General features: G+C 34.8%; 2 protein-coding genes across 2 annotated transcripts; both read left to right on the forward strand.

The window, feature by feature from the left end:
• Window positions 1-87: 87 nt before the first annotated feature.
• LOC136822584 (adenosine 3'-phospho 5'-phosphosulfate transporter 1-like) lies at window positions 88-9,080 on the forward strand. Its single transcript, XM_067078849.1, has 4 exons — window positions 88-224; window positions 943-1,144; window positions 7,197-7,340; window positions 7,733-9,080. Exons 1-4 carry the CDS (start codon window positions 126-128, stop codon window positions 8,677-8,679), a joined length of 1,392 nt encoding a protein of 463 aa, XP_066934950.1. The 5' UTR covers window positions 88-125; the 3' UTR covers window positions 8,680-9,080.
• A 1,328-nt stretch (window positions 9,081-10,408) lies between these two features.
• Window positions 10,409-15,859, forward strand: LOC136822585 (homeobox protein six1-like). The gene is made up of 2 exons (XM_067078850.1): window positions 10,409-10,540; window positions 13,256-15,859. The coding sequence occupies exons 1-2, from the start codon at window positions 10,484-10,486 to the stop codon at window positions 14,165-14,167; spliced, it is 969 nt and encodes a 322-aa protein (XP_066934951.1). The 5' UTR covers window positions 10,409-10,483; the 3' UTR covers window positions 14,168-15,859.
• Window positions 15,860-16,159: the final 300 nt, after the last annotated feature.

Genomic DNA, 16,159 nt, shown 5'->3' on the forward strand with positions numbered 1-16,159 from the left:
GTGGGCAAATAAGGTGACGTTGTAAACTGCTGTAAGAAGCTCATCAGTATTTTCATCAACATATTCATATTTGTATTTTTCAGGGAAAAAATAAATAAACAACAACAACAAAAACAAAACAAATTATGAAATTGGTATGGGCGTTTGGATTGCTCTTGATTTTCCTTATTGGTTCATGCCACGCAGTTGATGATGTTGTTGCCGCAGCACCAAGTGAAAAACAGGTATGACTTTCAATTCCTTTAGTAGGTAAATTTTGTGACCGTTTTCGAGGTGACCCGAATGCTTCCTTTTCTTTAGATATCTACCCGAAAGTAGGGAAGGGCGCTATCACTTTCCCTGGATTTCTCTACCATGCTACGGCCGACTCCTTTCATATGAGAAATTTAAAACTATTTTGGACACTTTTTACAGTGATTTTAGGGATGTATATGTTATCTATGGTATGGGTAATTTTTTTAATCGGGTTTAACACAGCTCTCAATTTTAGCGAAGGTGGACTTTCAATAACAGAAGTGAAACAGTTTGGTTGAGATATTTATTTGAAATACTCTTTAAGGTTTTATTTTTACATTAGTGTCCCCGTTTCATATCAGACACATATTTCATATCAGGACAGTGTCTGCCTATTTTTATTTTACTCTTTCTAACCAATCTTATTCCACATCTGTGTCAATCCCATGTGAAAAAAGCTTGTGAATGAAAATTGACGAGTAAGCAAAGGATATTACTCTTTTTTTTCACTTTTAAAATTATTTTGGGAATGAACTCGTTGGCTTTATCCTCTTTGCTTTGGAAATCTTAAAATCCATTCAGAAATCTATCCTGTTTTGAAATAAAAAATCAGACCCTCTACCATGCACACACACTTTACATTCCGAAAGATTTTTTCAATCCCTTAATTTATGTTCTTTCATTCTTTGTTTTTTTTTGTTTCTCCAGAAAGTCACAGTGAGCGGTGACAAACACGATGGAGAGGGTGGACATGACCACGCGCATCACATCCCGCATCGCGTGCACAACGAGGAAGAAGAGTCATGGGTTCAGGGATTCGTATGGAATATGGTCGGATATTTGATCATCATTATACCCGCGTCTTTTCTCATCCGAATGGTCAAAAATTCAAACTTCAAAGAGCAAGGAGGTGAGAATGGTCTAAATCTACACGAACTATTCTACATGGATAGCTATGGTAGATTCTAGTACCGTACAATGGCTAAACTTTCTTTTTTCCCGGTTAAACTTTCCTATTAGCGAGTTTATGTATTTGCACTTTTGAGGACGGTAAAGTGACTGAAGCGATTTAGAATAACCCGCAATTCTACCCCGCAAAATCGAGGACGGTTAAAGTGCTGATTTACCGTCGTCCTCAGTTGGTCATGATCTAGTCAAATTAGAACCTTACCGTCTCCGTCGCTGAAAAACACACATACATACATAAACTCGCTATTGCCACTTTAACAACGGAAAATTCCAACACTTGCTAGGCGGTCAGTCACAAGGCTGTTGTGTATTATCTACGCCTTAGTACGCTGCGAAAAAAAACAGCAGAAAGATCCTGGAAATGCAAGGAATGTTTCCCCAGGATTGAAAAGCTTTAGGCAGCCTACGGTGCATTTTTTTGTTTTCAATTTTGAAGACCGACCCTTGGTCTATTACGTTTTGTGTATTTTACCTTCCACTGATAGGACGTCCGTTCCTTACTGTAATTCACCAAGTGACGTCAATCTCTCTCGTGATTCCTGAGTGCAATATTTGCAAAAAGTTACAAATAAGAAATGGTGCTGGGAATAAAACAAAACCATAGATTTATAAAGCCCGAAGGGCTAGATGGAGTGCTTTAAGCTCTTCCAAGCAAAAAAGTGAATATTGCAAAAAATATTGCTGCTATTGCTTTCGAAAACCAGCGAAGCTTCTGATTGGTGAAGCGCTGAAATGTCACGTGGCTTAGGTATGATTTCCTATTTAACCTCGGCACACTTTTCAGCAAAAGCACGATATCTAGCCCTTCGGGCTTTATAAATCTATGAACAAAACCCGTTCCCGTCTATTACAAGCTATTTTATTTATAAAAACAAAACAAATAGAAAGATTCCTTTTATATGTCCGTTTCTTCCGGCAAAAGTTTACGTTCAGGCTAGAAATAAATACATCGGAAGCTGTGAAAAATTTGAAAAGAAGTGGAATCTCTATAACTCAAACATGCACAAGGAACGCGACCGTAGCATAAAGGTAGAGCATCCAGCTACGGTGCGCTAGGTTGTGGGTTCGATCCCCAGCCGGGTCATACCAAAGATTCCCAAAATGGCACTTGATGCCTCTCTGCTTGATGCTCAGCAACTAAAGAGACGGATCAAGGGTACTTTAATGGGATGAATTTTCGCGGGGATTAAATTTCGCGGTTGAGCTTAGTCTGATTCGCAGACCTATACTTCCTATAGGTCTGCTTAATAGTGTATGGATTGGTTTCCCGCTACGGTGGCTCTTATGGTGGCTGACTCGTGCTATTTGGCGAGTTGCTAAGTTTTATGGGAACTCGAATGCGAGTTAAAAGATAAACAAAAGAAATCAAAGTGAAGACATTCCAGTGTCAGACGGATTCCATTTTGCCACAGGCACGCCTTTTCGAATGTTTCTTTTATTTTCGAATGATTTTTTTCTATTTTCGAATGTTTTTTTTATTTTCGAATGTTTTGATATTAGAGCTTTGAGTCAACGAATTTGAATTTCTCAAAAACTTTGAAAGAAAATTTCACTATATATAAACTATTTGTTTCTAAAGAACCTCTTCAGGTTAGTTAAATGAGACATATTGGGTTTCATCAATAAAACTGATTCCAACATTCTTCCCGTCCCTGTCAAAGTTTAACAAAACAAAGAATAACAGAATCTGCTGCTGCACTTTTTCAAACACTGTAAGTAGACACAAAAAAAGTAAAAGGGAAGAAGGCTCTCTGGAAAGAGATAAAGCCACAAAATAATATTACTACTAGATACTTACAACAACAATCTTTCCCTATCATAAGCTTCTAAAATAACCACATACCTGTCAATACCTGTTACTGTATCTTTTCTACATTCGTTCAAAACGAACAAAATGTCCACCAAAACAAATCAAAATTCCACATTATAAGCTTGATAACAAATGTTCTAGACGGTAATTTTTTCTTGGTACACATATTATATACTCTAAAACTTGTAATTGTATTAACAAAACTTCTTTCGCCTTAAACAAACTACCCCAAATCAAAAACAAGTACTCGAGCTTGACGAAAACCACTTCCCGCTTCGACGGCCATCTTGAATTTGAACAGCGAAAGCTATGCTACTTCGTAACAGGTAGAGTACCTTTGCAAATTAATCATCATAAGCACTCGCCAGCAAAAATAGCCTTCTCGCCGAATTTCGGCGAGAAGCGGCATTTTGTGGGAAAGAGGATTTACCGAGTATTAAGCAGCCTCTATAAGAAACTTTTTTCGCTAGAGGATGAGCAGAAGCCTAGGTTGAGCTCATCCGCGAAATTTAAAATTTCACGGGGATTAATTTTCGCGGATGAGGCATTTCCTGATTTTTCGCGGGGATTTAATCTCGCGGATTGGGGTACAAATTTTTGAAAAGGGTCAAAACATTAAAATAAAATTTTTCCAGGAAAATAAATAATTTTTTTTCAAGTAATAAGAGGGTGTTTTGGAATAGGGCGAGGAGATATGTATTACAAAGAACACTGTTTGCAAATGCTGCTGCCAAAACAAAGCGTTCGAGTAAACCAGAAAACCCATCTGTTATCCCGAAGACATCTAATGCGCCTATTTTGTTAGACTAGTCATAGCTTTCACTAAATGCCCACGCAGAAGATCATGTCATGCACTTATAAACTTTTTAATGCTTTAAAAATTAAAACATTAAAAATAATCAGAAATAATTGATTGATTTAATTATTGAATGATTGATTAATTGATTGAGGCATATGCTTGAAAAAAATTATATTCCATTAACACAATACTTGAAGAATTCCTGCAGCTTGATAATTTGATAAATTTAAGGAAAAGCTTCTCACAAATATATTTCAAAAATTATGGTATAATTAGCATACTGGTTTTCACATCTCCTGTTTGTTTTTTTCTCCCAGTTTCTATCTTACAACAATATATGTCATGATTATTACTCACAATAGACCTTTTCTGATAATGCCGCAGACATTTTAGATTGTAGGCGAAATATATAGTAGTGAATAAATCAACAAGGTAACCAATCAGAAATAGCTTGTTTTTTTCATTGGCTGCTATATTTCAACAATTCTCTATTGCAACTTTGCCTAATAAACAATAGTCAAGAGGATACTGCGTATGAAATTTATCAAAAAGTTCTGCGCCATCTTAAATAGGGTGAACTAGAAACCAATCCTAGTTAAGGCCCGGCCTCCACTTGCGTACGCTGTGATTGCACTTCTCAAACAAAATCTTCTATTTTATCGGTCAAAAGAAAAATAAAGGAATGCCATTGTGGTCCATTCAGACGTACAGTCGAGAAAAGTTGAAATGCGCCTAAATTTTTTTTCAAGTGCATAGTACTTTTTCATGATGCAATCTTTTCTCCAAGCTGAAAGGATTGAAGCCATTAGGATGATCGCAGCGCAGACGATGAAGAGACGTGGTGCCTTCAGGAAGCTAGACTTTTTGAGTTTATAGCTATATATACTTTCACTTTATGGTGTTTCTATATGACTGTCTGTGTACCTAGTCTAACCACCGTTAAATGCCTTCGGGAAGGTCCATCCTAACTTGGAAAGCCAGAATTGGAGTTATTTTAACAAACCACTGGAGCGTAAGTTATTTAGAAAAAGTTGAATATGCGCATGTAAAGTTAAACGAATGTTAACAAACTTTTTTCAGGTTTTTTAAATAGATTTTACCACACTGAAAAAACAGTGAATACACTCTAAGTGAGGTAAATCTATATTGAAGACCAAAAGAAAAAGTTTGTTTACATTGATTGACATTCAACATTCATTCAACCACTTTTGGATTCAACTTTACATATGGCCATATGCATACATTCAACATTCTTGTACTTTGCCGGTATCTTGTTTTACTAAGTTAAGAAGGACTTTCTCGAGTTACGACCATATGATGGTATTTAAAGCTTAATAAGCTCTATAAACAATAAAGCTAGTTATTAATATAATAACAGACAAAGATAAATTACAGTTTGAACAAAAATATCAAATGTACGTACATTTAAAAAAAACTTGAGCAAATTTCTTTAAAGATTCCAGAAAAAGAATTGAAATCATTGCTGAAATGAACTTCTGACTAAATTACAGTATTTAGTATTCAGTTTCAAAGACAAGAAACAAAATTTGACATACAAAACACTTTTTCCAGTAAATGAATCAGCTAATCATCATAACCAGTCTACCATTTTGTTTGTTTTGATTTGCACAAGTAATATTGTAATTCGTGTTATATCATACACTGTTATAATTTCATTTATAACACTCGCTTCAGCTTTTCAAGGCTAAATCAAAACTAATAAATTGTAATATGTATTAATGGTAATAGCATATAACGTAATATGAAATAATGCATACTACTGTCCCGAAAAAAAACCCGAACATTTACGGAAGAGACTAACTACGGAGATGCTTGCGCGACAAAACACAAAAACAACAAAAACAACAAAATTTCGAGATTCCAGTCCAATATCTATGCGTGAAACTATGAGTGCCTCCTCGTCGCTGCGCTCCTGCGGGGGCAATTAGGAAGTTTTTTAACTTGTTAAAACAGAGATAAATAAAATGACTCAAATGACTTGTTGTTTCGTTATTTTCACTCTTTCTTATCATTGAAAATAAATTCTTTTGTTTTCCGTTTTCCCTCCTTTTCCTTTTCTTACATATCCTTTTAAATGTTTAAAGGAAACGACGCATGGTATATTTATGAAATGTTGATCTAGTATTGGCACAAACATCCATACGGAGTATTTAGGAGTGCTGGATCATAACAAAAACCAAAAGTGACTTTATTCCAAAAATATATATTCAAAAAAGTGAATGTAATCTACTATAATGTTCAACAACAACACAAAAAGGCATACAGGAAAACTGAAAGAAAAAAAGAATGTCTTTTTCTTTTGAATGAAATCGAGTGTTTCTATTTTTAAATGAAAACATTCTATTGTGAATTTATTCGAAAACTTCTTTGCAATCTTTTTGTTTATATTTTGTCTTCATTCACTTTCGTTTACTGTTGAAAACATAACAAAGTTTTAGCTATACTCTTAAATCGCGTATAACTGTCGGTTAAGCCAATCAGCTTTCGGGCTGACATCAGCATGTATTTCAGAGTATACCATGGAAGTGCCACAAAATCCGACCCCTACTATAAGTATAGCGCTATAACCTTTAATTTCAAGCCAGTTGGATTACCCTCTTGCATTGAAAAGCTATTAACAATAAGCGATCACTTTAGATAAAAAATTTTCCAATACCTCTTCCAAGTTTGTAAATTTGTGGAGAAAATTTTGAGGAAAACGATTTTTTGCTAACAAGCATATCGAGGATTTTACCTTTTTCGAGGGTTGCGTGCCCTCATGTAGAAAATAAAAAAGGATAAAAATAGAAATTTCGCGGATTGCAAAAAAAATTCAAATTTTTCGCGGAAACTTATTTTCGCGGATGGGCCTTTTTCAAATTTCCAATAGGACTTATTTTCGCGGATGACACCCAAATCCGCGAAAATTAATCCCCGTGAAAATTTATCCCATTAAAGTAAGTGGAGAAATCCAGGGAAAGGAGTGGCGCCCTCCCCTACCTTCGGGTAGACAGCTATACGAAAAGGAAGCCTTCGGGTCGCCCTCGACTGCGATCGCAAACTTACTTACTACTTACAGGGAACGCCAATTTGTTCGACTTATGGGAATTTCGAGTTATAGAGACGTCCTTTTAAGGCATTATTTAACTGATGGGACAAGAGAGTTTTTTTCGGGTTAAGGATACAACCGAGTTATAGAGGTTCGAGTTAATGAGACTCCACTGTAGTTTTTTTTTTCTTAAAAAATATAGACGTGTTTGTCAGGCATAAAATGAATGTTCGTCGCTGTGGAAAATTATTGAATATTTTTTTCTTCACTGAAACAACAAGCATACTTTCATTCAGTTTTAATTTTAGAGTTCTTTATTTTTTACCGGTTTTTAGGCCAAGGTAAATGGTACCAACTACTAACGTGTTGCATTTTCGGTAATGAAGCTTCACCCACTGGTAACAAAAGATCAATCTTTCCATGTCTTTCTGGCGACACCACCACTGCAACGGCTATCAAACTCGCCACATGCACCATTGGTAAGCCATAGCCACAATCTGGAATTTTCTTTTCATTTCTTTTCATATGTCATTTCCTTCAGTGCGCACATTGCCGTTTTTGTCTTTTTGTTTTATGTTTTTTTTCCTGCGAACTGGAACTCTCTCTTTTCATTCAATAAAGATGTCATTTTATTTCAGTGTGCACATCCGTTTTTATATTTTTGTTTTTTCGATCTTTCTCTTTCTATAAGGATATCCATATTTGAAATTTTTTATGGTAAATTTTAACGATATATCCGATATTCCAAGTTGACTTTTCGACTTTGTATTAAGCAAGAAACATTATAATTTTGACACTTGGACAGCAACAATTAGGTTTTATTTAGGGTCATACAAGAAGCTATATCTTTCGTTCTTATTGGTAATTTCAGGTCTTCAAGTATCTTACCTAACGTGGGGTGTGCTCCAAGAGAAAGTGATGACACACAAGTACGGGGAAGGCACACAAGCCGTCAAATTCAAGAACTCCGAATTCCTCGTCTTCATGAACCGTATCGCAGCTTTTATTGTTGCTGGGCTATATATCCAAATCACACGGTCAGGCCAATGGAACGGACCATTTTATCGGTTTTCTTTTGCCTCTTTATCGAATATTTGCTCGTCTTGGTGTCAATACGAAGCGTTGCGATTTGTCAGTTTCCCGACGCAGGTACTTGGGAAAGCCTCCAAGATGATTCCTGTTATGATCATGGGTCGTGTGGTTTCTAAGAAAACGTACCAATATTATGAATACGTTGTGGCACTTATGATTTCAGTTGGCGTTTCCCTCTTCTTAACGGCTACCGGCTCCGATAAACACAACTCTACGGAAACTACCGTGTCCGGCTTAATTCTAATGATCGGATATATGGGTTTTGATAGCTTCACAGCCAATTGGCAATCGCATATGTTTACCGAATATAAAGTGCCATCCATGCAGATGATGTTTAACGTGAATTGTTTCTCCTGTTTATTCACCTCAGTACCGTTACTCATCTCGGGCGGCATGACTTACGCCCTGGCGTTTATGATGGTCCACCCATCTTTTGCCACTCACGTTGGTATTATCTCCTTAACATCGGTGACAGGCCAAATGTTTATTTTCTACACTCTTGCTGAGTTTGGACCGCTTGTTTTTACAACCATAATGGTGACACGGAATATGTTGAGCATTTTATTGTCTTGCATTATTTATGGTCATGTTTTAACTTCACAAGCTGCTTTGGGTGTTTCCGTTGTATTCTGCGCTCTGTTTTTACAGATTTATGCGAAATACCGTATCAAACAAAAGAAATCTCAACAAGTGACGAATCCACGTGAACAATCTGATATGGCTTAAAGCCTGGTTTAGATTGTGACTTGATAAGTGAGTTCATGAAACTTAGAACTGCTTAGAATCTTACAAATTATAAAACACTGGACCAGGTCTGGGTCCTAAGTAGTTTCACTTAAACTGTGACTTGTAACCATAGTCACCCAGCTGACAGACAACGTTTTTTTAACGTTTATTCAATGTTCCATGGATGTTTCGAACATTATATGGACGTTTCTTTGGCGCCTGGAAAAGGAAAATTGTTTCACAAGACCTTTCTAACTAAAACGTTAAAATTTCGCGGTAATATTTATAATATTTATTGCCAAAAATAAACGAATAGGCCTTTTCATAAATTATTTGGAGTGCAAAAACCTCCTTCAAACTTAGTCTCCAGTCCCCAGTTCCAAATATTACGATTGGGAATCAATTGTTAAAGCAATATTTTGAAAACGAACCAAGTGTTTCTCGTGAAGTAGTAATGATGAAAGTCGTCGAATCTTGTGTATCTTAAGTTTTTTTTATCACCGAAGGAAATTTATTTAAAAATGGTAGCATAACTGTAGTAATTTAAATAGGTAATTTATATTTTATACTGTTCTTATTGTAGTTCTTTTTTATTGTTCGGTTTTTGTTCCGAGTTTTGTTTTTTGTTTATGCTAGGAGTTTTTCTATAATTTTATTTTTTTTCTTTGCTAGCCTTAAAATTCTGTCTGATTTCCAAGATTAAAATTAATGGTTATTGTAACTAAGTTACAGGCTCAAAAGTGTGATGTGATTTTCGTGAAATATTCCTATATAATGTAACCCGGAAATAGAAAGTTTTTTGTAAGTTCATCCACTCGATTTTTGACGCGGAGATATTTTAAACTTTTAAGATTTTTGAAAATTGAGGCATTTCTATATAGCAATAAATTTTGTTTGTTATTTATTAGTTTATTTGTTTATTACCAAGTAAAGTATTTTTCCTACTGTTCTAACAATTTTTTGTACTATTTATTTGGAATGAAAAATCCTACATTTCAAAATGTTTGGATTGGAAAAAATAAGTCATCAATTTTTGAGAATTTTTGAAATTCGATGCTATTATTATCGTTTTTAGATATTTCTATTTACTGTTGTTCATTTTATATAAAAATGATGTCTATGTCAACTCTTAGGTAATCTCCCATCAATCACTACGTCTTTGCCCTAACATATGAGAATCCTTACTGCGCCAAAATTTCTTTAGTCCGTTTATCTATTAACGGTAGTCTAAATTTAATAAATCTACACACTGATTTTTGACATTTAAAACCAGAATATGGTCGTGATGTAGGTTTTATTTTTAGGCCTAAATTTCTTATTAAGATGTTCTTTCTTTCAGCATTTTGTGAGTATATTTGTACAATTTCCTTAGAAGCTGTATGTTCTCGAGTCTTGCAAAGCCTCCAAACTCTGGAATTCCACCAGTATTCTAACATTACTTATGCTCTAAGAAATTTCTGTTTGCCTTTGTAGCTCCCATGAAAATGTCAATTGAATTTTCTAACTCTTTAAAATTACTTTTTGGTCTTTGTAGTTAAAGGCTTTATATTCTACTAGATACTAATACTGTATTGCTGTAACGTGATGTTTGAAGGGCAAGTGTTCATTTTATAGTCAGCCAGTATAGATATAATTTTCACACCTTGTCAAAAGTGGCTTTTTATGACTTTTTCCAGTCATATTATTTTCTCATTTTCTTTTCAATTTTAGCTAATATTAAAATCAAAAACAGAATCGGATCTGCATTTTCCAAAACGTGTTGAAACAATATGTCAAAAATGTGTTTGCTGTGTCATGAATCGAAATGGAAAATCAAATGATTGTTACAGGAAGAAAAATTCCACGAAAGTTCGTCATTTCAGTAAGTCAGTCATTACCTTTCGTTTGGCTTTGTATTGGTTTTATGATAAAATATTCCTTTTTACTTGGACTTGTTTTCAATAAATCTCGTACTTTTTTCATTTTAATGTTCATTTACAACGTGCCATTCACAATTTCTATCTGTTCCTTGTTGGAAAGGTAATCGCTAATAGAGAGCAGAACATTATAAACTAAACCCGTGAATTTGTGCGAGCCATCTCAAACAGCGCTCTTGTGGTGTTTTAGCCTTTAATTCTCATAATTTAATAAGGTTTTATAGAAAAAATGTTGACTTGCAATAACATTATAAAATCATACTGAAAGTGGTGTTGATAAAATTATAGTCTTTATTTTTTACAAACATATATTTATGATTTGATTTAATTCACTACAGCAGATTTAAAAACTGTAAAAATTTCAGTGACATTTCTTTTTTGAAATTATCTTTTGGATTGTTAGTTGTTGAGGTGAGAATTTCAACTTAAATTGTCAGACAAAAAAATGTGCTCATATCTGTTGTTATGGGTGAATATTTAGACATTTCCTTCATTTTTAACACCCCCTTCTCACAGACCCACCGAGACCCCTCCCACTGGAGATATTGGTGAAAATATCGTCCTCAGTGACAAATTATACTTTATTTTTTGTACCCACTGAAAAAAATCAGATAAGCAAATCCTCACTGCAAAATATTGCACTATTTTTTGCATCCCACTGCATTTTTTAGCTCGAAAACGATGGAATTCATATCCCTATATCCATAAAAAACATGGAAATATCAATCCCGATCGAGTTTTGGTCCGTGATTTTTACCCTCCACTAACTGAAAGAAATCATACCGGATCTGTGAGAAGGGGGTGCTTTCTATCAAGGAAAATATTTGGGTCCTATGATCATTGTTAGTGTTTGGGATTAGAATATGACAAAAGTTGTCCGCCTGTCTACCTGTCTACATTTTGCTTGTCTAGAACACGTAGGGCTATTCTTGTAGATTTTTATAAATGGTCAGAATCTGCTTAAATTTTATAGATGCATCTGTTCTTTGGATAAATAATTAAGATATGAAGTATGCTGTACTCAGAAATATTTTGAAAAAGATTTGAGGATTTTCCCATAATACTACCCAGCAACATTTCATCAGGCATCTGAACTATCAAGTATATATTGTGTACAGGGAACTGATTTTAGATACAATCTAGTGGGAAGTCAATACTAATGCTATTGATATTACTTTACTTGTCATATGAAACTTCTATATCTACGTCTTGTATAACTGTTTCTAAATTTGAACAAAATTTGAACAAAAAAAGTTTTGTAAAGTTTGATGACATCCAGAAATGAATAAAACTGACAGACATTGAATTTATTTTTGATTAAATGTCGTAAGATATTATGATTTTCCAAAATGAAAATGTTAGCATGTTCTAGCAAGCCTAAACTTAAATGAAAGTTAATCTTCAAACTAAGATGTTTTTAATTCGATTGTGATTTGAAATTGGGTAAATTCATCGCATTTTTCGCAAAAACAAGCTTCCTAGAAAAGATTTAACAATTTTTCACATAAAAATTTCTTAAATCGTGGTTGCATCTAAATTGGTACGTAGAATAGAAATATTTTAGGCAGGGTATAATTTTCAAACGCGAAAAGATGGCTATAAGAATTATGATTTAAATTCTCTAGAGAACAGTACCCTCCGAGAATGAAGTAATCATATCAATTCAGGGTGTCCGGAAAAGAGTATCGAGTCAAAACTTAACAAACGTTTTTATCTGTATTCACAAAATTATATTTTGAGTTAAATAAAAGTCAAAGTTAAATGAAAAAAGAAAATAAAAGTAAATAAAAAAAATAAAATTAAAGTTAGATTAAAGGCTGACATTCCCCTAAATAGTTGACCAGAAATCCCAAACAGCAAACTTAAGCTATTATGTGCCTCATCGGTCATCGGACAAAGAAATGCACAAAATTAAATCAAAGGGGCCTCGAAAGCGTGACAAATTGAAGTAGTAAAAATAAAAAAAGGGAAAATTTACAGTCTCTTGTTATCATTTATTCAACGAAACTTTAAGGGGTCAACGTTCTCTTATAAAACTTTACCTATCAAATTCTCAATTTTCACATCAAAATAGGCGCCCGAAAAAAAAGATTTTTTAGTACTATTGTGTGACTATCATACTGTAAACTTAACCCTAGTTGACCTTTACAAAACAAAAAAAAATTGTTCAAACTTTGAGAAGTTCCATGACTGAGGTTGTCACACCTCATAAACAAGTGAAGTGCTATGTAAGATGAAATATACAGTATGTTTTTATAAGAACATTTTAAAAGTCTCTTCATTTGAATCTTGCTACTTTCTATGAACACTTTGAGAATGTCTTATTCTTAGATATTCTTAGTTCATGGGCTACCATGCCTCTGCATTTTGTAGAAGCTTAAGATTCTATATTGTTCTTATTATGATGTTTTTAAATTCCATTGTTCTTATAAAAACTTGCGTTGTACACAATACGTTTTGTAATGACAATTCTTTTTGTTTTCGTCACATTTTTGATCAAAAAAACAATTTTTGACAACAAATTTTTGTATATATTTCTTTTTGACAAGGGATAAGAGATAAGATTTCTTAAATTTCATTTCAGATTTAATGACAGTGCTGTACGCCTGGGGTGTAGATTCCAGTTAAAAAAAAATACTGTTTTTGTTTCTTTATTAAAGATGGATCAATCGCAACATATGATACCATCTTACTTGGATTTCAATAACAATAATGGCGCCGCTGCAACCAATCACCAACCATCAGTTGCAAGTTTTACTCCGGAGCAAGTGGCATGTGTTTGTGAAGTTCTTGAACAAAGTGGAAATTTCGATCGCTTGGCCCGTTTTCTTTGGTCACTACCAACCTATGATGATATTTATGCTAATGAAGCCGTTCTGGTTGCAAAAAGCGTGGTCGCATATCACCAAGAAAACTTACAAGAATTATATCATATTATAGAGAATAACACATTTTCACCCATCTATCATCCTAAACTACAAATGTTATGGTTGAAAGCTCATTACACGGAAGCCGAGAAAATTCGGGGACGTCCACTCGGTGCTGTTGGGAAATACCGCGTCCGTCGTAAATATCCGTTACCGCGTACCATTTGGGACGGTGAAGAAACGTCATACTGCTTCAAGGAGAAATCAAGAGTCGTCTTACGTGATTGGTATGCCCGTAATCCGTATCCGTCTCCACGTGAAAAGAAAGAGCTTTCAGAAGGAACTGGTCTATCAACAACGCAAGTCTCAAATTGGTTTAAAAACCGTCGACAACGAGACCGCGCGGCCGAAGTAAAAGAACGCGAGGACGAACATGAGAAAAAATATTATCGTGAGACATGGGAGAAACAGCAAACTGAGTTAGTACACCGTAGCGCTTTACTGAAACCATCTAGTAATAACTTTTCAAGTGAACACATTGCTGCTACTATTTTATCACAAAGTTTAGGAGCAAACAACCAACACCAACCGGCATTTAACGTACCGCTGATCAATTCATCAGTAATCCGAACCAAAGATGAAAACATTCCTGACGGCTATGGTAAAAAACAACCTTCAGATTTCGATGTTTTGTCGAACATGTGATGAGTGTTTATGTTACCGTCTACAAAAACTCTTCGTCGGTAAAAAGAGATTATTGGTAAGTGACAAATCATTCACCTCACCAAAACCGGGATTTTTTCATTCCGTTTCTTTGTGAGCTCCACTTTGACGATTTTTGAAAAATAGAAGCCTTTCAAGTGTCTTGACGTAAATTCGATTTTTTTCGCTACTGCAGGAGCTTCGAAAGTTAAAAGTGAAGTAAAAAAATCGAATGTTTGGAGTCCGAAAACCTGGGCTCCAAACATTCGAAAAACTTGCAAAGTGGTATGGACGTAAATTACGTTGAAAAAGCTGGTATAGGCTACGAATTTTTTTGTCGACGAATATTTTTTTTGCTAAGTAGATTTCCCCCGACAAATTTTCTACCGTTAAAGTTAAATGTAATGTAATTCTCGGATCTTGACCCACAAATCCTCACAGAATAGCATATATTGGACAAAACTACTTTAAAGCGTCAATTTGCAATAACCTGCTTGCCTTTACGTTGTAAACATCTTCATGTTTGATAGCATACGTCACCCCTGTGTCACAGACCCGCTGGAACACCAGCCCCGCTGGAAAATTTGGCAAAAATTTCGTCCCCAGTGAGAAAATACTCTGAAATTTCAGCACCGCTGGTAATTTGACTTTGATTTCATCTCCATTCGAGATTCAATGTTTAAAAATTGCACTCCAAAGCCATCCCAACTGGATTCTTTAACCTTGGAACAATAAAATTCTTATCCCAATTGAGATTTCAATAGGAATTTTTATCCCCACTGAGGAAAAAGTTCCACCGGGGCTGTGAGACAGGGGTGTCATACGGAATGTCATTGATGAACTATGATGGATATTGTACCGTTAAATATAAAAGCTCGCTTAGCAATCAAATGCGTCAAAATGGTAATAATTCAGATAGTGCTCAGGTAAAGTCACTTGGAAAAAATACCAAACTGGTGCTCATCTGCGAATAAATTTTGGCAGAGTCTTTTCTTACCGACCAGCATGGTTCGTCTATCGAATGTTGAGCTTTTGGATTGTTAAGGGTACTTACAATGTGAAATGATTTCGATTCTGAGAGAAAACATTTTTGTTAAAACCGCGAAAAACTTCTTGGTAATTGGGAATTTTATACATTTTTGATCGTTTTGATGTGAAAGCTTTGGATCAACAATGACATTTGTTTTGATATGTGATTTGTTTGTAAATATGAAAAAAGATAAACTTTAACAAACAACATTTTATATATTTTTGATACTTGAGAATTTGTTATTTTTTAGATTTCTTAAGTGAAAAAGTTGATTTGTGAACTAGAAAAACCAGATGGTGATTCATCTAGAGTGTCTCAAAAGACGAAGTTTGGACCCGGGGGCACTCGATTCAAAAATGACCATGAGTGCGGCCCAAAATTAGGCCTTTGAAATCGGACCCTTACAGTGCACTTCTTTGAAGATCTTTGACCATTTTTAGGCAAAATATGGTCAGATTTTCAAAACTTTACACTCTTAGAGTGCAATTTTTCTCATCTTTGCTCATGTCGATCCTAAGAGTGGACTTTACGAAGCTTGGAAAAGGGACGCTTCAGGACCGCACATACGGTAAGTCGTTTACCTTGAGTGCCCCTTCTCCCGGGAGTTTATATGTGATTTGTTTGTAAATATGAAAAGAAGATAAACTTTAACAAACAACATTTTATATATTTTTGGTCGATCTTTTTTAATCCACCCTAAAGACTAAAAATTACTTAAAATCGACCTCTCAAATAAGTTTCTTTTTAAATCTATTATTTTTCCATTCTTTCAGCTTTTTTCCGCTACGTCCTTTTACCCTTATTTTCTTGAATTATCCTCGAACTATCTTTCCGAGTTTTATAACGCCCAGTTGGAAAGTTCCGACAAATAAAGGCTTTTGACAAAATCGGGATTCTTCACTCCTTTTGTAACCCTAGGGGGACAGAAATTGATAATCTTATTGTTTTTACTAGCCTAAAGGCAA

Source organism: Clytia hemisphaerica, unplaced genomic scaffold, assembly GCF_902728285.1.
Source record: "Clytia hemisphaerica strain Z4C2 unplaced genomic scaffold, Clytia hemisphaerica genome assembly, whole genome shotgun sequence".
Classification (NCBI taxonomy): Eukaryota; Metazoa; Cnidaria; class Hydrozoa; order Leptothecata; family Clytiidae; genus Clytia; species Clytia hemisphaerica.

Excerpts from the sequence above, each read along its gene's own strand:
- LOC136822585 (XM_067078850.1), top strand. The coding sequence starts at position 10,484 with ATGGAAAATCAAATGATTGTTACAGGAAGAAAAATTCCACGAAAGTTC. Across the intron at positions 10,541-13,255 it reads CACGAAAGTTCGTCATTTCA|ATGGATCAATCGCAACATAT; the intron begins GTAAGTCAGTCA and ends TCTTTATTAAAG.
- LOC136822584 (XM_067078849.1), top strand. The coding sequence starts at position 126 with ATGAAATTGGTATGGGCGTTTGGATTGCTCTTGATTTTCCTTATTGGT. Across the intron at positions 225-942 it reads CAGCACCAAGTGAAAAACAG|AAAGTCACAGTGAGCGGTGA; the intron begins GTATGACTTTCA and ends TTGTTTCTCCAG. Across the intron at positions 7,341-7,732 it reads ACTCGCCACATGCACCATTG|GTCTTCAAGTATCTTACCTA; the intron begins GTAAGCCATAGC and ends TGGTAATTTCAG.